Source organism: Squalius cephalus (genome assembly GCF_949319135.1).
Source record: "Squalius cephalus genome assembly, chromosome: 24".
NCBI classification, from domain to species: domain Eukaryota; kingdom Metazoa; phylum Chordata; class Actinopteri; order Cypriniformes; family Leuciscidae; genus Squalius; species Squalius cephalus.
Genome location: NC_137145.1, coordinates 20237792 through 20261614, shown reverse-complemented (window position 1 = coordinate 20261614; position 23823 = coordinate 20237792). Strand labels below are relative to the sequence as shown.

Genomic DNA, 23823 nt, shown 5'->3' with positions numbered 1-23823 from the left:
TCTAAATTGTATGTTATTTTAATTATTTTTATTGTATTTTTGCTAAGACTGGCTATATCTTGATTTAATATGTAATTTTGTTAATGCTGTGCAAATTAATATATTTGTATGTTCGGGTTTTCACTGAACGTCAACAACTAAAGATACCGTGAATTAAATCATTAAAATGTGCAGTTTAACATTTAGATTAATTTAGCTTTAGCAGCACTGATTTTTGATACATGCGTTTTTTCAGAGACCTGAATATTTATTCCAGATTTCACCTGAGTACAGCGTCACACATGCTGTCGTATGATTTACAGTGTTTTTATTTAACTATTAGCAATTGTGTTCTTCTGAATCTTAACCATCAAATGCCATTTTTTAAAATATATTTTTTTTATGCTGATTGATAATGGGTGTAAAAACACATTTTGTGTCTGCACCTAAAAATATCTTCAAAAGGTTTTTGCAGCAATGCCATAGATAGAATAATCATTTTCCCAAAGAGCTTTTCAGTGAACAGTACTTAAAAGTATTTTTTTTTTCCCTGAGTGTGAAGAATATTCCTTTAATACAAAGAACTTTTTGTGTGATGGAAAAGTTCCATTGATGTTAAAGATTGTTTATGGAACCATAAATGCAAATAAAGCACCTTTACTTTTGAGAGTATATAGCCTATGTGAATTACTATGAGTGACTTAAAACTTTTTTTACGAATCAGTGTTTGAATTTGACTGTTAGTCCAAGACGATGACAATGTTGTCCATACATTATTTTATTTTTTTAAATTTGAGAAAATGCTTAATTTATTGAAGCATATATTTTAGGCAGTGAGTCACACTATACAGTAGCTAAATCAGGCCCATGGAATTCAGTTGATTCTCATGAAATGTTCTGTACCGGTGAAGATACCGTTCCAATCAGTGATTGAGGTAATTATCACCTGGAAATTGACTTCTGAGATGCAAAGTCGAGACCGAAACCACAAAATCAAGACTAACTCCGGAAATAGCAAATAAACAATTTATTTGCAAAACAAAAATTCTTTCAACGACATTTTTTTTTTGTATTCAAACAAATGCAGATTTTAAACTCCACAAACACAAAAAAATCAAACAAACAAACACAACATTACAGTATTTTTGCCAAGTACAGTAGAAAAGTAAACATCTGCTCATTTGAACCTCACATTTTTTCAGGTGTTGTAGGAAAATGCAAAACTTAAATGTGCTACAGTACTTCTTTTCTTTCAGATTCAGTCAAGTGTCACGATTTTACAGTACGTTTGGTGTCTGAGCCAGATTTCAGAGTCCAAGAGAAGCTTTGAGCAGCGAGGTCATATCATCAGGTAACGTGTCCTCTTCATCTGGAAGAACCAAACATATATGTATTCATTTTACAACAAAACACAGGTGAAAATCCCTGCGAGTTTCATAAACGCATTCTCACCCTCCTCAGTTGCAGTTGCGGTCATGTGCTGCTCTAGTTTGAGTTTTCTTTCTCCAATCCGAAGCATGGCGTCCTCTATGGAGTCCTTACTTATCAGCTTGATCACCTTCACCGTCCTTTAACGGGACACATGCACTCAGATATAAAAGCATGAGGACAAAACACCAGTGAAACAGCAGCAAAGACACACATGTTCAATGTCTCTTACTTGGTTTGTCCCACCCGGTGGCAGCGGCCCTCTGCCTGTTTGTCATTGTAAGGGTTGCAGTCGATATCGTGCAGGATGACCACATTGGCAGAGGTCAGGTTAATGCCCAGCCCTCCGGCTCTGGTGGACAGCAGGAACACAAATATGTCCTGGTCTGTGTTGAACTGGTCAATCAGCCCAATTCTGTAAAAGCCCAGTCAGATTTACAGTTACTGTCCATTTACTTAATTGGCATTTAGAAAAAACTCTGTGATTTACAAGTGAAAAGGTGATTTACAGTACGCTAACAGTAGCAATGGTTCCTATGGATAATGGGCTTAAGTGCTTTGGCCAACAAAACAATGGTGGTGGAACAGGACAGTGATCTATATGAATAAAACAGGATAAGTGTGGTTGGTCACACATTTTGGTAATACTTCCCCTTTACATCCTTATCACAATAATTCAATTAAGGTGGACATCTACCATGCACAATATATTGGTACCATACAGGTTATCAACTGATATTTGTTATATTCATATCTGGTATATTTTAAAGTGCCCCTGTTGTGCTATTTTAAATGTTCTTAATTTAGTTTTGGAGGTCTCCTACAACAGGTTTACATGCATCCCTGGTCCGAAAAACTTTCATTTTGTCATAATATACATTGCAGCATATTTTCTCACAGTGTCTGAAATGGTTCGATAAAGGATTAGTCTCTCTAAACCCCTCCCTTCCGAGAGCCTGCTCTGTTCTGATTGGTCAGATGACCTTGTCTGTCATGATTGGTCTGCTCTGCTCTGATTGGTCAGATGACCCAGTCTGTCATGATTGGTCTACTCTGCTCTGATTGGTCAGATGACCCAGTCTGTTGTGATTGGTCTACTCTGCTCTGATTAGTCAGATGGTCCAGTCTGTTGTGATTGGTCTACTCTGCTCTGATTGGTCAGATGACCCAGTCTGTCATGATTGGTCTACTCTGCTCTGATTGGTCAGATGGCCCAGTCTGTTGTGATTGGTCTACTCTGCTCTGATTGGTCAGACGGCCCAGTCTGTTGTGATTGGTCTACTCTGCTCTGATTGGTCAGATGACCCAGTCTGTTGTGATTGGTCTACTCTGCTCTGATTAGTGAGATGACCCAGTCTGTTGTGATTGGTCTACTCTGCTCTGATTAGTCAGATGACCCAGTCTGTTGTGATTGGTCTACTCTGCTCTGATTAGTCAGATGGTCCAGTTTGTTGTGATTGGTCTACTCTGCTCTGATTGGTCAGATGACCCAGTCTGTTGTGATTGGTCTACTCTGCTCTGATTGGTCAGATGACCTAGTCTGTTGTGAATGGTCTACTCTGCTCTGATTAGTCAGATGGTCCAGTTTGTTGTGATTGGTCTGCTCTGCTCTGATTGGTCAGATGGCCCAGTCTGTTGTGATTGGTCTACTCTGCTCTGATTAGTGAGATGACCCAGGGCATGTTCAAGTTCAAACCGGTGCGCAACGTTTTGCTACGGTTTCCGGGTTGAACGTCATGTTTCCTGGAAACGGCGTGCACCGGTGTGCAACGGGGTTTGAGATACGTTTTCTCTTGTTTGGTGGGTGTGTCAGAACTGCAGTCCAATCAGCAGCAACATGTATATAAAGCACGCGGTATTTACATTTACATTTATTCATTTAGCTGACGCTTTTATCCAAAGCGACTTACAATTGCTATATATGTCAGAGGTCGCACGCCTCTGGAGCAACTAGGAGTTAAGTGTCTTGCTCAGGGACACATTGGTGGCTCACAGTGGATTCGAACCCGGGTCTCTCACACCAAAGGCATGTGTCTTATCGATTGCGCCACACCACCCCCACCCCCGCGGTATTAAAGTGCACTCGCACAATGGGTTCAAGGAAAGTAATTTACAAATGTGTTCGATGCAGCTCGGTATACGCAACAACTGAGGATATTAGAAGACGTGTTTGTCGTAAGTTTTATTGTAAAAATAGGATATCAACATAATGATGTAGTTGTTTATATTTTTAGCTTCATTGCAAGTGTAGCCTATGACATTTGGTATAGAAATAAACAATGGTAATTAAGTGCTTTTCCTAAAAATGAGAAAGAAAATACAGGGTATTAAAACAGTATGAACTACAAATAAAGGTGTGTTTTAGTCTGAATTAGGTAAGATGTGTGCTTCCATTTCAGTTTCAGCAATCCCTTCACTCGATTGGGATGTTCTCTTTTGTTCTGGGCGGCAAGTGCAGTAACTGTAACATCGGGCATATTTTGTAGTATTAAACACATATTTATACCGACTTCATGCAGGCTCCGAAAATTCTTCACAAAGAACACAAAGAATGGCCTTCTCAGCTGCCATAGTTGCAACTCTTGCGTCATCAGAACAGTGTGTTCAACGCATCACCGTTTCTGTTTAAAAAACGTTGTGCAACGTTTTGTCGGGGCTGAACGCAGCCCCAGTCTGTTGTGATTGGTCTACTCTGCTCTGATTGGTCAGATGACCCAGTCTGTCATGATTGGTCTACTCTGCTCTGATTGGTCAGATGACCCAGTCTGTCGTGATTGGTCTACTCTGCTCTGATTGGTCAGATGACCCAGTCTGTCATGATTGGTCTACTCTGCTCTGATTAGTCAGATGGTCCAGTTTGTTGTGATTGGTCTGCTCTGCTCTGCTCTGATTGGTCAGGTGACCCAGTCTGTTGTTATTGGTCTGGAGGCTTAATCAACACTTGTATACACAGTGCAACAGTAATGATGGCGTAGACTCGAATCAATACTGTAAAACCTGAGTCCTCATCCTTTGGAAGTGCATGCAAAGTGGATCTGGTTTCGGAAAGCAGAAAACATAATTTCCTCGACATGTCAACAACATGAATAAGAATTAGTTCAACATCTACTAACTTAAATGGGTAGCAGTAGGTTTTGAAAAACAGTTAACCCTTAAAGAGCACAATCTCTTGATGAACACATGTACAATACCATTCAAAAGTTAGTAAGATTTTGTTTTGTAAGAAATTAATACTTGTATTAAACAAAGATGCATTAAATCTATTGCATTCTATTCCAAATAAATGCTGTTCTTTTGAATTTTCAATTAATAAAAAAAAAAAGCAGTACTGTTTTCAACACTGATAATAATAATAAATGTTTCTTGAGCACCAAATCATGATATTAGAAGGATCATGTGACACTGAAGACTGGAGTAATGATGCTGAAATTTCAGCTTTTATCTCAGGAATAAATTACATTTTACAATATATTAAAATAGAAAATAGTTATTTAAAATGGTAATAATATTTTTGAATATCACTGTTTTTACTATACTTTTCAAATAAATGCCTCCTCTGTGAACACAAGAGACTTCTTTCAAAAACAATAAAACAAATCCCACAATAAATGGATAAAATATTAGAATAAAAATCTTAGAATAATTATCAGTAGTAGTATACATTTTTTATAATGCCCATTTTTCCATTAAATGGGTTATAATATTTCTAACATCAGACTGTCCAAAGGTCAAATTATCAAACAAAACCCAAAACAAAAACTCATCCACACCTGCCAAAACAATAACGGCACAGGTAGAACACAAAACAAGATGGCTCAAACATAATTTTCACACAACAAAACCATGAAATTAAGACAGACAGAGTCTTCAAGGACACGGATGGAGAACCTGAGTGTCAGTGAAGGAGACACCATCCTTGATTTACGACAGCTGTGACAAGACACAATAAACATCAGGTCCACCTCATCACACACTGCCAACATCACCGCTGTCACGAGTCTGGACTTGAGTCGATGCCAGAAGGACATTCATGATGATGATTTGGAGGGAGGAAGGGTGGATTCTCACGACTCCTATACTGAGCAACATTGGACAAGTGTGTTTACCTGTCACTCATGGGTGTTGAACCGTCCAGCCGGATGTATCTGTGCTTATGGTGTCTCAGGAACACCTCCAAAATGTCAAGCATCATTGTGAACTGGCTAAACAGCACCACTCGATCACCCTGGGGGAAAGAGAGAGAGAGAGTGACCACACTGATGGAAATGAGAGGACGAAATTCATTGTATGGAAAAAAGCAGCATGAACATTCTGCTAAATGTCTGCTTTTGTGTTCCACAGACGAAAGAAAGTCATTTGAGTCCTGTAAGCGTTACTTAAAACCAAGTATGTTCTTGCTTCTATAGTTGACAGTATGCAGTATGGTGTAATTTGCAAGTGCATTTCTCTGCACAGGTAAATAACTTTCATTATACTCTGAAGGGTTATTGAAAATGTAATTTGGTCTGCGGAACATAACAGGAATCTGTTTTCCCCCAACCTTCTCCTTCTGGGAGTTCAGCAGCTGTGCGAGGAGGCTGAGCTTCCCCGAGTCCAGCAGTGTTTCTGTGTCGAGTTGGTATTCCTGCAGTGCAGAATACTGCTGAGAGAGGCGGTGTAACTCAAAGTCTGAGAGCACCTCCATGTCCTCCTTGATGAGAGCGGGATCTGCGTCACGGTGACTCGGCTCCTGGAATGTTTTAGCCAATTAAAGGTGAAGCACACAGACACTTCAGATAAGATATGTTGAATACAGTTATAGATGGCAACCTAAAAACTGCAATCTCAATAAATATCTGCCCTAATTGTGCTCATTCCCTGCTGCGGTTCTTTATGAAACACTGAGTTAAGACTGGCCAATATTTCTGTTTTTTGACCTATACTAATACAAATATTTTTTGGTTTGTGTATGACCAAAATGCAGAACCAATTTTTTTAAATTACTTAAAACAAATGAACTAAATCATCATTATACAACAATAAAAAAAATAATAAAATATTTTATAGAATATAAAATTCTTGACATATTTCAAGAATATTTTATTATGTTGTTAATAATGAGAATTAAACTAAGAATTCATAGAATTAATTTATTATTATAATTATTGTCCACACAGCTGTTTGTGGCCAATAATAATAATATTAATAATACATAGTAAATAAAATAAAATATTATATTTTTATTGTTGTTCAGTAATTGTTTTTGTTGTTGTATAATCATAAAAAATATTATTTATTTTTCAACCACTGACAACCACTGCTCTGAAATGTATTAAAGGCATACTTTCCTCAGCAGCTTAATAATAATAATTCTTTATCAATAAAAATAATAATTAAAAACTATTTATACAAAATATTATATTTTATATTGTTGTTCAATAATTACTTACACTTTATTTTAAGGTGACATAGTTGCATTGTACTAAGTACTGAGTAATATTAATTAACTACATGTACTACAGAGTTGTAGTTAGGGTTAGTTACTTTTAATTATGCATAATTTACTGTTATTACTATAGTAAGTACATGTAGTAATGTGTAACTACGTCACCAGTGTTACCAATAATTGTTTTATAATATAACAATAATAATTGTTGTATAAACTTTATTCATATTCATAAATAATCCTAATAAATGGATGGTTCTTGGATAGAATAAGATGGAAACGATAGTGACTTTCCATAGTGAGTTCAGTTTACTTAAAATCGCACCGATTCCGTCTGAACCTGAAAAGATGGGCTTGATCAACACGTAAAACTTCACATGAAAATATCTCTGACCTTGAGCATGAGTTTGCTCATGGCTTTGAGTTTTTCTGTGGTGTAATACTGCCGATGAAGGAGCGGATGGTTGGACATCTTTCTCAGCTGCATCATCACATTGGTCAGCTCACGTTCTGCAGAAAGACATTGTGAATAAACTATGGTTCACATACTGCATACTGAAGCCAGTACATTTTACAACACCATCTTCCTCAAATACATACTTTCTTTATTACTGGAGCGCTTCAGTTTGTGGAAAAGAGCGTTGTAGAGTTCCTGCTGCCTCTCGGACATGGCACAAAATTCAACCTGCTCCTCTTTGGCAGGCAACTGCTTCAGGACCTGTCGGGCACATCATCATCTGTCAGTGAACCACTCGAGTGCCCCAGAGTCACAGAGGGTCGACATGACAAGCAAAGTGCCTCATCTGCTTGTGAGACTGAATAATGCATTTGTGATGTTGTCCAACAGATTTCCACATTGGCACGCATTCTGAGAGCACATGCATTATGCAAAATGCTTATGGACTATGCATGCTGATGCACCTCGCTCTTCACACGTCTGAGGATGAAAGGTTTCATGATGAGCTTGGCCTGGGTAATCCTGTCCCTCTCAAAACTGCTCTGCTCCTCTGAAGATTTCTGGTGGAGACAGATTAAAGAAATATCTGGAACTACATTTTTACATTTACTGAAGACAATTGGTGCTGGTCTTGATGCTAGGGTGTCTCTAGGGCATGGCAAAGTGTTCTGGATGCTTTCTAGGTCATGGCTAGGTGGCTGCTAAGGTGTTGCTATGGTGTCCCTGTGTGCTTTCTAGGACATGGCGAGGTGGTTGCTAGGGTGTTCTGGGTGCTTTCTCTAGAGAATGGCTGGGTGGGTGCTAGGGTGTTGCTAGGGTGTTCTGGGTGCTTTTCTCATGGCTAGGTGGCTGCAAGGGTGTTGCTAAGGTGTTCTGTGTGCTTTCTCTAGAGAATGGCGAGGTGGTTGCTAGGGTGTTCTGTGTGCTTTCTCTAGAGAATGGCTGGGTGGCTGCTAGGGTGTTGCTAGGGTGTTCTGGGTGCTTTCTCTAGAGAATGGCGAGGTGGTTGCTAGGGTGTTCTGTGTGCTTTCTCTAGAGAATGGCTGGGTGGCTGCTAGGGTGTTACTAGGGTTTTCTGGGTGCTTTCTCTAGAGAATGGCTGGGTGGCTGCTAGGGTGTTCTAGGTGCTTTCTGGGACATTACTAGGTGGTTTCTAAGGTGTTCTGTGTGTTTTCTCTAGAGAATGGCGAGGTGGTTGCTAGGCTGTTCTGTGTGCTTTCTCTAGAGAATGGCTGGGTGGCTGCTAGGGTGTTACTAGGGTTTTCTGGGTGCTTTCTCTAGAGAATGGCTAGGTGGCTGCTAGGGTGTTGCTAGGGTGTTCTAGGTGCTTTCTGGGACATTACTAGGTGGTTTCTAAGGTGTTCTGTGTGCTTTCTCTAGAGAATGGCGAGGTGGTTGCTAGGGTGTTCTGTGTGCTTTCTCTAGAGAATGGCTGGGTGGCTGATAGGGTGTTGCTAGGGTGTTCTAGGTGCTTTCTGGGACATTACTAGGTGGCTGCTAGGGTGTTCTGTGTGCTTTCTCTAGAGAATGGCTAGGTGGCTGCTCGGGTGTTGTTAAGGTATGCTGGTTGATTTTTAAGAAATTGTTAGGTGGTTGATTGATTAAAGTGAGACCACAAACTCAAGTAAGCCCTTGTGCTAAACTTTTAGAAAGAAAAAAAAAAGAACAAAAAAAAATCTTCTGAAGCACAAAAAAAATACAAAAATAAGTGCAATATTGGTTATCAGCAGATATTAGAGATTTTAAATTGATCTGTATTGGTCGATGTTGAATTTAAAACCGGGCAGATATTGCATATTTCACTCTGCATGCTAATTTCCGCTTTTTACATTTAATTGTTAATCTTTAGTAAAATGAATATAATTTTTTTCACATTATAAAGTTAAAATGATACAATAGTTTTTGTATTAAAAACAAAATTGGATTAAACTTTAAATTGGCCATAATTATAAATAAATATCAGCAAGAATTTTAATAAAGGTGCATCCCCTAAAGAGGGAAGATTGCTTTAGAAACCACGCCCGCTCTTACTTTGGGAAATAAGGTGGATAAAGGATGGACATTTAGGTGTGTGCAAGTTCTACCATGGAGAACATCTTGGAGATCTGTGAAGTGCTGCTGGAGAACATGCTGGGCATGATGAAGTTGAGCAGGGACATGAGCTCGAGTAGGTTGTTTTGCAGTGGGGTTCCAGTGAGCAGCAGTCGATTTTTGGCCTGGAGGAACACAAATGGAGGAGAAACCTGAGTGCCTGAGGGGGCAAAGGCAGTTTAACCCCATCTGGGCCGCACACAGTCCTGCTTTTACAAAAACAGACGTGTGGCTGTAATAGAGCTCAAGGCATTTATTCTTAATGACCACTGACACGTTGCTATGGACGACAGCTATACATGCAACTTATAGGGATCTTACGTTGATGGCCATGAGGTGTCGGTAGCGCAGCGAGTTCATGTTCTTCAGCAAGTGGCCTTCGTCGAACACGGCATACTCCAGCTTGAGCTTGCAGAACAGGCTGCGGTCACTGTTATTTCCAATAGCCAGGTTGTAACTGTGCACAAGAGACCATTTAATGAGCTGAGGTATTAAGGGGCAGGACATGAGGCACAGCCATGTTTCATTACCATAAATAATGAATGGGACAGGGTCATTTTACTTGGACCTTTTCACGTTCACTCAAACGCTGAGTATTTCATCATTATTATGTCTTTAACAAGGGTGCTTTTTTCTATGCTAGCTTCACGGTTTGTGGTTCTGTGTGTGTAACAAAGTTCAAAAGATACACATTTCCCTAGAAGCCTCATGCTTGGTACCCTTCTCGGATTTGCATGCAGGTGGTCTATGAAGGATATGACGCCTCGACTCTTTCTTCAAGGGTTCAGGGCAAGCTTGAGAGCTTGAACTTCGATACTCACGTGGAGACAATGATGTTGTAATCCACTATTTGATTCAGGATCTCGTAGCGCATATACTTGCGATCCTCAGCAGATCCTACCGAAATAAATCAGTTAGATTGGCAGTGGCACCAACATTTTCCTTAAAATTTTACATTAAAAGTTAAGTGTGTAATTTATTCATGCTAAAAACTATTTCCATCAAGAAATAATTGATGATGGGCCATTGAATTATTAGAAAAATAATGCACACCCGAGGTGGTGATGCAGCGTCAATTATTCCCCTTATACTACAGTTACCACACCTCAAAACATTGTTCAGATGATGTATTTCAAGACATTTGGCAAGCTTTTGTCCTGAAAACGCTCTTGTATGTGGGACTAATTTCTTACGCATCTAATCCCAAGCCTCTGTTGCTAAATCCAAAACGTAATTTTAGAGCTAGTAATGGAGGCTTAGAGAGAGAGAGAGAGAGAGAGAGAGAGAGAGAGATTAAGCATATGCGATAACCTCAGTCTGGTGCGTCTCTCAACAGTGTTTGGCAGCAGCGTCTCTACTAATAGCGAAATTGTAAGTTTATCTGCTCCAAGAACAGCACCTTTATCACCTCGCTAGTAAGAAATGCCATTTAGCTTTTGAGTTTTTAATCTATTTTACTGATAAAATCGTCAGAGCAGCGCTGACGACACGTTTCTGTGTGAGTGTGTGTCCGTACTGTAGGCCTATGTTTGTGCGTTTGAGTGGGAGAGCGGGAGAAAGAGTAGCCTACGTGCTTTTTGTACATAATAAAATGTAATTTGGTGGCAAAAAACATGGACATTATGTGTTGTATTTATCCTATTGTCTACTATATTTATTTGCTTAGTCAGCGTCGTTGTGGGTTTTGGTTCTTTTGCTGTTGTAGGCTGTAAAGATCTTTGAAATAGCTGAAATCATTTGGCGAAGTGATATGGAACTGTAATGCGGTCAAGACCTGCCTGGATCTACTTTAGCTGATCAGATTCGAGCCTTCAACAGCCCCGTAGTATAATATATATATTTATTACACAGCTCTGTGGAATACTTGATTCTGATTGGTCAATCACGCCATCCAGCGGCAGCCATTTTGTGACTATTGTTTTGTAAACTGTTGGATAATAAGATACAAACAGGTACGATTTAAAAAAAAGTTTAATCTGAAATCAATATCTCTTATCTCCATAATTATTTATGTGGCAAAATGCTGTGTAATAAGTGGTGTGACTGTATACCGTATCTCTTAAATGTCCGTCTAGTTTGAACTTGCCGCACTAGCAACTGCTCTCTCCTCGGAAGCTTTGCCTTTAAAGACCTAATAAAATATTTCAACTCAGATCAATATTTCGTGTCTAATTATTTACTTATGTGGTTAAGTAGCCGTGTAATAAGCTGGATAATGTACATCCAGCCGGTTGTTATCTCAGAATAAACCCCCTTCAGGCTGATACCTCATCAACCTATAGGGGTTTTATTTAATTTTACAACCTGTTATTTATTTATTTATATAATTACAAAATGCATTTTGTGCGTTTAGTGAAGAGCTGTTTAGGAAAAGAAATTCATGTGTAAAAAAAATCTGCAAAAAGATTCTTGGTTTTACCATAATATACAAGCACTTTGAAACTGGGGCACCAAAGTTTCAGTTCCCGAACCCAATTATCTGTAAAAGTAACAACAAATTAAGATGATTCAGATGGTTGAATGTTTCATGCTGATGGTTATTTAGATATTTAAAATCTGTTCACCAAGTGTAGAAGCAGGAACGGTGATCAGATGAGGCCCATGGTTCCCTTCCTGATAGAGGTATGCCAGGAACGAGATGGCCTGGATGGTCTTCCCCAAACCCTAAATTAAGAAAGTGCATCCTAGTGATTAAATGTGCAGTCCTTGCCATGTAATAAACATTGAGATCATATTCATAACATCACTAAACATTTACAAAAGGACTATTATTCCATTACCATCTCATCTGCCAGGATTCCACTAAGTTTGTTCTGATGTAGTAAAGCCAGCCAGTTCAGTCCAATCAGCTGGTACGGTTTCAACTGGAATCTAGACAAAAACATAAAAAATATTGAACTCAGAGAAATATTAAAAGAATCAATCACTCGACAATGAAAATGCCAATTCTTCCACAACCTATGATGTTAAATCTTACGTGCTAGTGAGGATCTGGGGCTGGCTCATAGAGCCCGGGCCATTGTTCATCATTTGGGTCACGTCTTGGATCAGTTTTACCGATATCTCCTCGCACTTGCTCATGAGACCTTTAACAACTTCCCTTTCCTTCAGAACCTCCCGACATCCTGCCAGCAGCTCAATGGAAAGACCATTTCCTCTGTGCATGGCATCATCCTGAGAAAGAGATTTGCAAAAGTGTTGCTCTTTGATCATGACCTACATGTTCTGGCAGTTATGAACAGAGAGTAAAATGCACAGTTCTCTCACCAGGTCTTTCCACCTTTTAAAGGGTCTCAGCTCTGTGATTTTCTGAGCCTTCTTCAAAGAGCATCCAGCAATGAGTGTGAGCTCATCCACAGAAGCGGTCTGAAAGAAGCGGAGGATCTCTGATTTGAGTTTGGATAGAGTCTCATCTGATTGGTCAGAGTCAGAGTCCAGTAATACATTCACCATAGAGGCCTCCGAGTCACTGCACTCCTCAGACGAGCTCACATATACGTTTTTTGTGACCACCGACTGTTTTGCACTCCTCTGAGGTGTTTTGGTCCCGTCAAGAGGTCTGCGTGGTTTCGGTTGGGGTGGGCTGGGAAGCTGGGGAACCTGAGCTTGTTGGCGGGTATTTGCGACCCGTCTGGTGCGTTTGGCAGCAGTGGATACTTGAGAGGCATCATCTTCAGACTCAACCACTAAACGTACAGAAAGAATGTAAGCTTTAGGGCAATTATGACACTTACGTTGAATCTTTGTTCTCATATGCTATCATGTTTCTATCAAAAATTCAATTAGAATTGTAATTGCAAAGCAACTAGCAGTTGAATGTATACTATTAAAAACATCAGTCCAGCTGACACTTAAAATTTTACATGAGAATCTTTTTCTTGATGGAAAAAAAAAAACATAGCCATAAGTTGACATTTTAGGTAAAATCTTTCATTTTTAATTAAATATTTTTTTTCTGTGATGCTACTGCCATAATAAATGTCAGTACACAGTTCAAGACCAGTTATAGCCGTTGTTTAGGAAGAGGAATAAGAGCCAGAAACAGACTGTAAAATAAATAAATCAACATTGAATTTAATAGTTCATAAATAATTCAAAAATAAACATATTTAATCAATAAATGTATTTTAATAAATATGTATATATTGCAATTCCATTTGGTGTCACTAGAGGCACAAACTAAAAAAATATACACTTTACCTGTGTAAAATTTGCAAAAAAGATGCTCGGTTTTTCCATCATACCAGCAATTTGGGGCACCAAAATTACAGTTCTCAAACCCAATCATCCGTTTCTGTTTCTGTTTCTCATTTTGGAGCAAGAGGCTGAGAAAATCGTGTTTTTGTCAAAGACTACATCCAGATCGGATTCAGAACAATGATCTAAACACAGATGGAGTAGATCGAGTACATCAACACCCCCAAAGCTTCACAGTCCTATAGCTCGTCCTGGGTCGACATTTCATTCAGTAACGTATGGCAGTTTTGATTTATGCTGTTGTTTTATGCAAACATACTATTCCACCATGTCATCATTATTGTGATCTACGATGTCAGTTGTAACGCCATTCTCTGCTATTTATCACTATGAAGACTCCTCTACAGTGGCCTCATGGGATAGTAAAGAGTCCATTGGCTATTGTTTCATGAGAACTGTGTTACTACCGTCAAACTGCTTTTGAAATACTATAATACTATAATGTCAATTGCCATTTTAAAGCTATACACAATAAATATCCTATCAAACCTCACCAAGATCAGAGAACATTCGTAGTGTTTCCAAGGCATCCTCAATAAGCCAGCTGTGTTCCTGAAGCACATCCCTGAGTTCCTGTGGGCACACTTCAACTTTAGCCCTCAAGCTCAAACAAATATCTGGTGTACATACCAAAATGGCCAGCTTCTGTCAGTGATGACTCACATTCTTGTTCAGATGAGGGAACTTCCTCTGGAGTTTTCTCAGCATACGTTCCTGATCTTTAGATCCTGGCTCAGGCCCCTCTTCCTCTGAATCACCCATCTAATGAGACATGAGACACAGTTGTGGCCCACTTCCCTGAATACTGCAGGGATGATGCTTTTTTGTAGGCCAAACCCCGGAAAAGAGTTAGCATTTTAGCACTCCGGTTTAAGGAATACACACTTAAGATATTTTGATGTTTTGATAGAGGTTTTATTTTACATACATCGGTAATACCCCCTTGTGATATTTTAAAAGCTTTTACTTGTGTACTTGTCTGCTTTTACTTGTCTTTTTTTCTTTTTACTTGCTAACAAGTGTCTAAATGGGACTACAGATGTTTTCGAGACATCATCACGTTGAACAGATAAACTCATCTGCTCACTAGTCCGTTTTCACAGCCTCGTTGAGTTTATAATGGAACTCTTGCAAACTATTTTAACTCAAACTTTCAGGGAATATGTTTCTGTTCGGTCATTTTTTACCTTAAAATTTTACATCTTTATATACATCTGTGTGAACACACAAAAATATCATGGGCATGATTCAAAAAGGCTAAATGGTCCTGAAGAAAATAGTCACACTTGTATTGTTCGCGGTCAAAAATGACGAATTTCATCTAGTGGAAACGTTTGGTACTGCGCACAAACAGATTTTTACTGAAAGCATATTTTTTCAGATATCAACCTCAAATTTGGAACACAGCTTTAGGTTTATGGCTTTGATTTTCTCTCAGTTTTAGAGTAAAACATGTTTTGGAAAATATATATTTCATATACAAATTGAAAATTGTATTTTTGTGCATTTTTCATAACAATAAATGTAAAATTGTATAACTTTTTTCAAGTTTACTTTTTAAAAATGTTTTCACTTCAGCAATAATCAGCCAAATGTCTTCTTTAAAATCATTAATGATTTATGACAGTTTAAGTTGGAGATTTCATTTTCAGGTCTACGCTCAAAAAGTGAATAAATGGATTATAACTACTGCACAAATATAATTTATTACCATAAAATCCCCTAAAAATACAGAAAATTAAGTAAAAACATTTATTGGACTAAAATATAGTACTAATATAAAAAAAAACTAATTAAAAATTCTGTCATTTTTGACCAACACGCGAACGGTACGGGTTAAACAAAGACTGAAAGAGTTGTTAGAAACTTGGTGATGGTGACGTTTAAGTCATGAGACAATAGTGTTGTTCGATTATAACCTATATTTAGCTTCTTACTTCTGATGATTGTATTTAGGATTCAAAAGTTAATTGGTGAAGATTACCATGATGAGCAAAACATGTAAGAATCGTAAACCTTTGATATCAGAGCTTATTTTCTGCAATTCAAAGGCCAATGGAAAAATCCTATTGGGTTTTTGTCGAGGGAACCAGGGTGATGCGAACTTCTCGGCTGGTCTACAAAAAATACGTCATCTCTGCAGCGCTCCATAAGCCTAGTGCGAACGCACACACCCTCGCCAATGACAAATAGACTAATACATCATCTTGAAAAGGGATTAACGGTAACCTGGCAGGCACAGGTAGAAAGACATACTGTTGGTGTCCTTGATCGGGACACTCTCTTCAATTTAGCCTTGGTGGATTTGCAGCGGCACAAAACTCCTTGCTGTCAGTATTGAGAGGATCAGAGAAGGAACGACCCACGTTAATCCAATGACTGTGTGTGAGCTCACCTCAGAAGCCCGCCTCTTTCTGCTGCGACGGGAGCTGTCGCTCTCCTGGGAAGTGCCACACATCTGCTGTTGTCTCCTCTCCTGGACCGAATCAGACTCTGGAAAGGAGAGCATGTCAACACACGAATCGATGCAGCAAATGCATCTTCACCTCAGACTCAGCTGGATTCAGCAATACTGAAACCATCCAAGCGATCAATGAGTTTTTATCATGGGAGCAGTTTAGATTGATGGAGTGACTCTGCTCATCTGTACCTGCTATCCCAGACGTCTTCAGGGGCGAGGGGTGCCCGCTATTGGTCACCTAAAACGTCATTGAGATGATTATTGCCATGCAACCCAAACGATGGCTGGGATGCACCCAAAATTGTCAAACTGGGTCTAGAAAATGCTTGTTTTTACCATTCGTGAGCCCTTCTGTTGTGTTTGTGGAGCTTGTGAGGTAGATCTTGTTGTTCTGTTGTGCTTCGGTCTTCTCTCCATCTTCACCACGGTTACTTCCTCCTCGTCAGACAGCGATAGTTCATCTTCAGACGATGATGCTTTTTTCTTACGCTCTACTTGCCTTGATATCAAAGTATAAAGCATACTGTATAAAGCATAAAGGCTACAACTATTTTATGGAATCATTTTCATTATCAGTTAATCTCAATAATGGTGGTTAAAAGCACATCCAGACTGTTTTTGCCATTTCCATTGTACATTCCATTGTGGGGCTGCAAATATTTGATCAAACTGATAATAACTGGTAATGAAAATAGTCAATAACATTATCAATTAGCCAGGTGATATAAAAAAAAACAGACAAAACAAGACAAAAAAGTTGTTCAAAGCATGCACTGTATCCTGTTAAGTTATACAAATATATATACATAAATGACAAAATATTGTTATATATCCCAATAAATTTAGAGTAAAAAACTGCCCACCGGGCTTGCAAGAAATTCACCGTAAAAAATATACTAACACTGTTTCATGTTTTATGGGATAGCAGATTGGTTCTTGTATATCTTACAACTGTGTATTTCATTAAGTGATATAATGGTAATATATCATACCAATATATCAACTTGAACTACCAAATCGACATGGTCACTCACAAAATGCAATAAACATTAACTAAATAACATAAATGTAACACAAAACACCCTAATGTACATTACTGATTACAAAAATGAGTATTTATTTATTTAAAGGAACCGTGTGTAAGAAATTTATTTCAATTAATCATAAAATGGCCCTGATATGTCACTAGACATTAAGAAATCATGTTAATTTCAAATACTTATATCACTGACAACAGTAGTCCAGCCAGGATATTGTCATTTAAAAGTGAAGTTGCAGCCCTCAACTGATGTTGATGTTGTCATGTTGTGTTTTGGCCTGATGCGCCACCCTCCACCTATCTACCAATCACAAAGTCAGTAGTGTTTCGGCATCCGGGTTGCCAGCTCTACTCTAGTTACCACAGCCGCAGATACAAATGTGTCGGACTCGGATAAAAAAATGTCTAACCTTACGAAACCTAAAAGACCTCGTTATTAATCCGAAATGCGTCGTGACAGTCCAAAATAAAACAAGGATTTGTATAGGAGATGCCTTGCCATTGGAAGCTCCTTGTAGCAGCCTATGTTCCTGCTGGATCCTGCAGCCTATCTGGCAACCTCGAGTCAGGGGGGAGGGGGAGGGTGAGGGGTACACCGCTCTACAGTAATTTGAAAGTGATTGCAGTACCAGTTTTGGCCACAATCTTACATACGGTTCCTTTAAAATATAACCATATGTGATTATGCAAGGAATTGAATGTCCTTATACGGTTTTTCACCATAAATTTTACAGTAATTCATAGTTTTTCCTTTCAAAAAATGAAACTTTGACAGCATTTTACAGTAAAATTACATGCTGTGCTGTACTGTACTGTATAATGCACTTATAAACCATCTAGTTTTCATCATACTGTATATGGTAAGGTAAATTACAGTTAACCAATAAGTCATCATGAAATCAAAATGAACAATTCTTAATTTTGTATGGAATGTTTCAGTATTTATTATAAATAATTGATCCATGCTCATCTTTAATTGAAATGTAATCTCTCCCTCTTGCAGAATTAGCCTATCTCTTCTCTTCTCTGATGACGTGTTTACTGGCGTGAGGGCGGGGCAACCGGTCACTCACATGAGATCCACCAATAGCTCCCCACAACCATCCGACCATCCAATCAATTCCCCAATGACAAAACTCCCGCCCTACATTGTATTCTTGTTCGAGAAGCCTTTTCACTCAGATATACATCACAAAAGGGAAGAAAAGACTTTGCAGGATTTTACTGCAGCATAAAGTGTCTGTAAAAATTACGAAAAAATTTTCATTGAGGGGGTGCTTTATATTATGTCATATTTACAATGTCTCAAGCACAAATACTGAAGTTGATGACTGACCTGACTGGCATCATGGAACTGCCTGATATCTCAATATCTGAGTCAGAGTCAGAAAGAGCAGTGGAGAAAGATGACCCTGATGGACGTTTGGTTTCAGGAGTCTCTGGAATGATAGTGTCTGGCTCTGTTGGAATTAAGCATTACCTTAACTGTGGCAAAATCACAACGCATGGCCTTGAGAGGCTTATTACTGTGCTAGCAAGACAACATTGCTCTAATATTCAGAGCATATACTGTATACTGCATATATGAATATATATATATATATACACACACATATTTATACATATATACACACACAACACTTTCTGGTTCTCAAATCTGATTGGCTGAGAGCCTTTTCCAGCCGTGTGATACTATAGGTGGCGATTTGCTGTCTCAATATCCCTGCCTGTGCTGAATTATTTATATCCCCGCTGGCTTTTTTATGTTGAAGCACGTTGTGCTATTGCGTTCTGTGATTATTTATGAAATATTGAAGTTTATAATAAGCGTTTTGGCACACCTGGCCGAGTGGCGCATACATTGTTCTAAAATCAGGGTTTAATTCTGGCATGATTTTTCTCCTTTCTAGAGCACGTCACAAAAATGAACCAAAACTTAGTGTATACGTGCCTCAGTCAGGATAATAATTATATCTATAGAAAGCTTGACATGTAAAATTTAAATGAACCAATTCAAAATCAAATTTAATTATGTAATTCATATGAAACCAATGAGAGGTAACAGACTACAGAGGTAATCTGCTCAAACGTAGATGTTTATAATGTGTACGAGAGCTTCCCAATGAGGAAAGGACAAGGCAAAAGAGTGAACATCTCGGTCTTGATTAATTCAAATATAAAAATTGATTAAAATATTCCTTTTTAACCCTCTGGTTCTGTTCGCATGTTGGACAAAAATTACCTTTTTTTTCTTTCAATGAAATGATTGTACTATATTTTAGTCCGATAATTGTTTCAGATTTCAGATTTTGTATTTTTAGGGGATTTCATGGTACTAAATTATATTTATGCAGTAGTTATAATCCATTTATTTACTTTCTGAGCATTTCAAAAACATCCCTCTTTTTTCACAAAAATAGTATATATAATCGATGAATCGCATCTAACATAAAAAAGTCTTTGTTTATATATTATATGTGTGTATATTATTATATTTATATATGTTATATAAATATAAATCATATATGTATATATATATATGTGTGTGTGTGTGTGTTATCAATATTTATATATGTTAAATATAAATCAATATTGCCTAAATATAATAAACGGCGATGACGAATCGCCGTTTATTATATAGATGCATTCATTTGCATCTATTTATCATTGCTATGATAGCACACTCAAATGAATGCTCTCATATTTAACCATTGTAGGATGACCAGTCACGTTAAATAAAACATTATTAAATCACCATCATTCATTATGGAAGCGAATGAACAGGCTCTTATCTCAAGTTCATACTGTCAAACTTAACACAGCCTACCCGAGGGATCCACATGATGTGAGGATGCTGACTGTCCTTTCTTTCTCCTCATTGTTCACTCTCTCTCTCATGCGTTAACATCAGCTGAATCCAGGTTCTCGCATAATGTCATGCAAATCAATCGATTCAATCGATACAATCATTCGTCGCTGCCCGAATTCACTATCTATCAACTGTAATGAGCTGATTTTTTGGACAAGAGTAGCATTTCTCTCTAACAAAGCACGGCGAGCTAATGAATGATTGCTTTGTCAATAAACAGCCTCGCATCGGCTTCGGTCATCGGTAATGACCAGATAACCCTGTTTAACTCGAACTATTTCTATGCACGTTCTGAGTCTTTGGGATATTTCACAGGCTGTATTGTGTGTCTAGTGTTTTTAATGAATGAAGACAGCGTAATCATACGCTAGCCGGTTGTAACATCTGTAACTACGGTGGCCGTGAAGGTACGCACGTGTAGTCACAGTCGACCGAGAAAGAGTATCCTATGAACTTTAATACATTACACTTGTACTGTATCTTAATTATTATTACATATTTATGTATTTAAATAATGTATTGACATACATACTTGTAGTGTAGTAAAGGGAATGATAAACCGAAATTAAAATAGTACTTGTTTGTTTGGAATAAAATAAAAATCATATAAAATATAAAAATAAATTAAAACATGAGACATAACTGAATTAAACTGACAAGAAACTCGTTCCCTATGGGGGAACGCAGCAGTACATGGCTTTGAATGACAGCATGGGTTGAAACATGCACTGTTACAAGTAAATCGATCTCGTTTCCGAGCACGTCTTCGTGATGCCCGACTGTGAGCAGCTGGTGATTTGACTGACAGCAGTCCTGTGATCTCGCTTCATAAAGATGCATGTTGGCAAGAGGCGAGACAACAATAACAACCGGTTCTCGAGGCTGCTGACGCTGCGAGGTGACGTGCTGTGACTGCGGTAACACTGCAGCGACTCTTTCACGAGTGCTGAGATTCAAATTATGGCTTTACATAAGCGGACTGATTCTCACTGGATCTATATAGACACCGTTTTGTTGAGCAAACGCATGGTCTTTCATTGAAAAGGAACCCGCTGTTTAATCACTGAGAATGAATCAGTTTGGCTTTGTCGGGAAAGTGTTGAAATATACTTATTTGCTTTCACTCAATTTGTGGCGTCCTACTGTTTAAAATGTCCGTTTCGCGACTCGCGAGTAATCCAGGTGGTCAGATGCACGCGTACTGTCACTACTGTGACTAGTGGCGATTTTTATTCATCCCAGTGAATCGGATCTTTTGAATCGGTTCACTAAAACAATTCATTCAGATACTTTCTGAAGGTAACATCATTACAATGGCTGCATCCGAAATCACATAGGCTTACTTCCCTACTACATAGGTTAGTAGGCGAAAAACAGTATGTGACAAAAGAAGAATGTCAGAATTCACAGTTCTCATAAAGGCGTAGGCAAAGAGTACCCGGATGACCTACTACTTCTGGCGAGATTCTGAAATGTGCATACTATGGACACTTTACTATCCCATGAGGCCACAGGAGAGGATTTGTGAATGGCTGCGTTTGAAATAGCGATTTTGAGTAGGTACTTGTTTTGAATAAGTAATTAGGCTACTTCACAACTGCTAAAAAAGTATGTTATATAGTATTCGTGTGAAGTATGAATTGAATCTAGACATACTACATTCACCATGTTGTCATTATCATGTGACCTAGTGTCAGTACTCTTTGCTGCACTGTCATTCATAAATCATCTCCCATGGCCTCATTGGATAGTAAAGTGTTCATCGTAGGCTAGGATACTCTTCAGATTTTTTAGCTGAAAGTAGTAGGTCATCCGGTCATCAATTCGGACATACTTCATTTGTCACATACTGTTTTTCGCCTATGTCATTTCGGACGCAGCCAAAGCCAGTGAAGCGACGCAACTGATGCTGGTATGTAGGTCACATGATAATGACAACATGGCGAATGTAGTATGTCCAGATTACATTAAATTGGTGGTATAATGCCATTTTCACAAGATGTAAAATAAGTCTCTGATGTCCCCAGAGTGTGTATGTGAAGTTTTAGCTCAAAATACCCCACAGATATGTTTATATAGCATGTTAAAATTGTCACTTTTTGAGGGTGAGCAAAAACGCACCGTTTTTGTGTCTGTCCCTTTAAATGCAAATGAGCTGCTGCTCCCAGCACAGGGAAGGCAACTTTTAGCCTTTAGTATTCAAACCGGATTCAGACAAAAATGGAGAGAGACATGTAGGCAACATTTCTGAATGGTTATTTGATGAATTTATGTTACTCGTGGGCAATTGGTGTTGAAAAGACATCAAATTGATGTCAAAATCAATGTAAAAAAAATGGTCAAATATGCAAATGAAATTGACGTCAAAACCAATCCATGACATTGATTTGATGTAAACTGAATGTCAAACATATTGACCTGCATATCAATAAACCAGTTTCAGTGTGTACTTTCTCTTTTCACCTAATTACCACTGGAAGACATTGCCTTTCAATCTGAACTTAAAATGATAAGCAGTATCTTGATCAAGTCTTGACTAACTTTTGACGTCAAATTGATATCAAGCATTATGTGACATCTTCTAGTCATTGATTAGCATATTCTGTCATGATAATCTATAAATCGCGTTCCTGGGGGCGGGGTTTATGTACATTTTATGACATCACTAACCCTGTAGGAATGTCGTGTATAGTCCCTACCATCTGTTTGTTGTAGTCCTTAAAAAACGATTTCTTTAAAAGAAAATATCTCCCTTTGCTTTGAACTTTGAACGTCAGATGTTGTTTTATGCTCAAACAGCAACATTACACACTACTTAAAGTTAAAAAAGTGAAATCATAATCAACCACCCCTTTAATACTGCACACATATTTATACTATAGAACATAATTTTTTAGCAGTCACATAGTGATTACTTATTCAAAATAAGTAAAAAGAGAGTATGTGATTCAGATGCAGTCTTTTGTGAATTATGAGTGAGTTATTGAATCCTTTACTTTTTTTCTTTTCTTTTTTTTTTCTTAAAGATGTGCATGCCTACAAATCTAACATGCTCCATAGTGTTTAAGCATCTTCTCCACAAATAACAACTTTAGAGATGTTTAAATTGTTGCTCCATTTTGGAGAGAGATGAATTTGACCATCAGTGATTTATAATTCATCTGCCCTCTTTCTCTGCTAAATAATGAAATGCATAATAAAACATGAATGTATCTATAGTAACCTGAAATTGTATTCCTATAAGTCAAAGAATAAGTCTATAAATAATTATGATAAATGAAGACAAAATCTTTCCAAAGATTCAGAGTAAACAGCCAAGATCAGTGAGTTGTGAATGTCTGCACATTTTTTTAAAACATTTCAAAAGATACGATGTTCCACATATAATGTTTTAATAATTCCATATCATCATAAAACATTAATACAATTTTTAACAACAAGTATGAACGTTGAGGATAACATTCACATCAAAGATATCCAAGAAAAATATATTCACATGTGAAAGAGGAAGAAGAATAGGTGGTGTATCAAAATAAAGACGAGGAATTGAATTCTTTGTAACTTAAATGTCCATGTTTCTGATTGCTTCGCGTCTTGAAAGTCCTTGTAAGGTTTCAAAACGAACCTTCATGTCAGCCTTGAAACGCGTGATGTCCTTTCAGACCATTAACATTTGTGAATGTAAAACTTACCACGGTCTGCACATTTGAACCGCATGTTGCCACCTTCCTGCGTGACGTCAGTCCAGTTGTTTTGGGTCGTTCGACCAATCGGAAGCGCGCTCGCACTTCTACAGAAGCCGATGTGGGTCCATCCT

The 23823-nt window shown here is 38.1% G+C and overlaps 1 protein-coding gene across 2 annotated transcripts; it reads right to left on the bottom strand.

The window, feature by feature from the left end:
• Window positions 1-990: 990 nt before the first annotated feature.
• smarcad1b (SNF2 related chromatin remodeling ATPase with DExD box 1b) lies at window positions 991-23818 on the bottom strand. Of its 2 annotated transcripts, none has more exons than XM_079861682.1 (23): window positions 23699-23818; window positions 18474-18597; window positions 16435-16597; window positions 16288-16336; window positions 16033-16130; window positions 14301-14399; window positions 14132-14210; window positions 12648-13066; window positions 12358-12554; window positions 12161-12251; window positions 11945-12044; window positions 11800-11859; window positions 10202-10277; window positions 9702-9837; window positions 9374-9505; window positions 7754-7849; window positions 7433-7550; window positions 7227-7342; window positions 5948-6136; window positions 5514-5632; window positions 1640-1822; window positions 1432-1547; window positions 991-1348 (listed from the first exon to the last, which is right to left on the bottom strand). In XM_079861682.1, the coding sequence occupies exons 1-23, from the start codon at window positions 23721-23723 to the stop codon at window positions 1287-1289; spliced, it is 2847 nt and encodes a 948-aa protein (XP_079717808.1). In that variant the 5' UTR covers window positions 23724-23818; the 3' UTR covers window positions 991-1286. The 2 variants fall into 2 exon arrangements, with proteins under 2 accessions (XP_079717808.1, XP_079717807.1); XM_079861681.1 differs by lacking the exon at window positions 23699-23818 and adding an exon at window positions 19965-20403.
• Window positions 23819-23823: the final 5 nt, after the last annotated feature.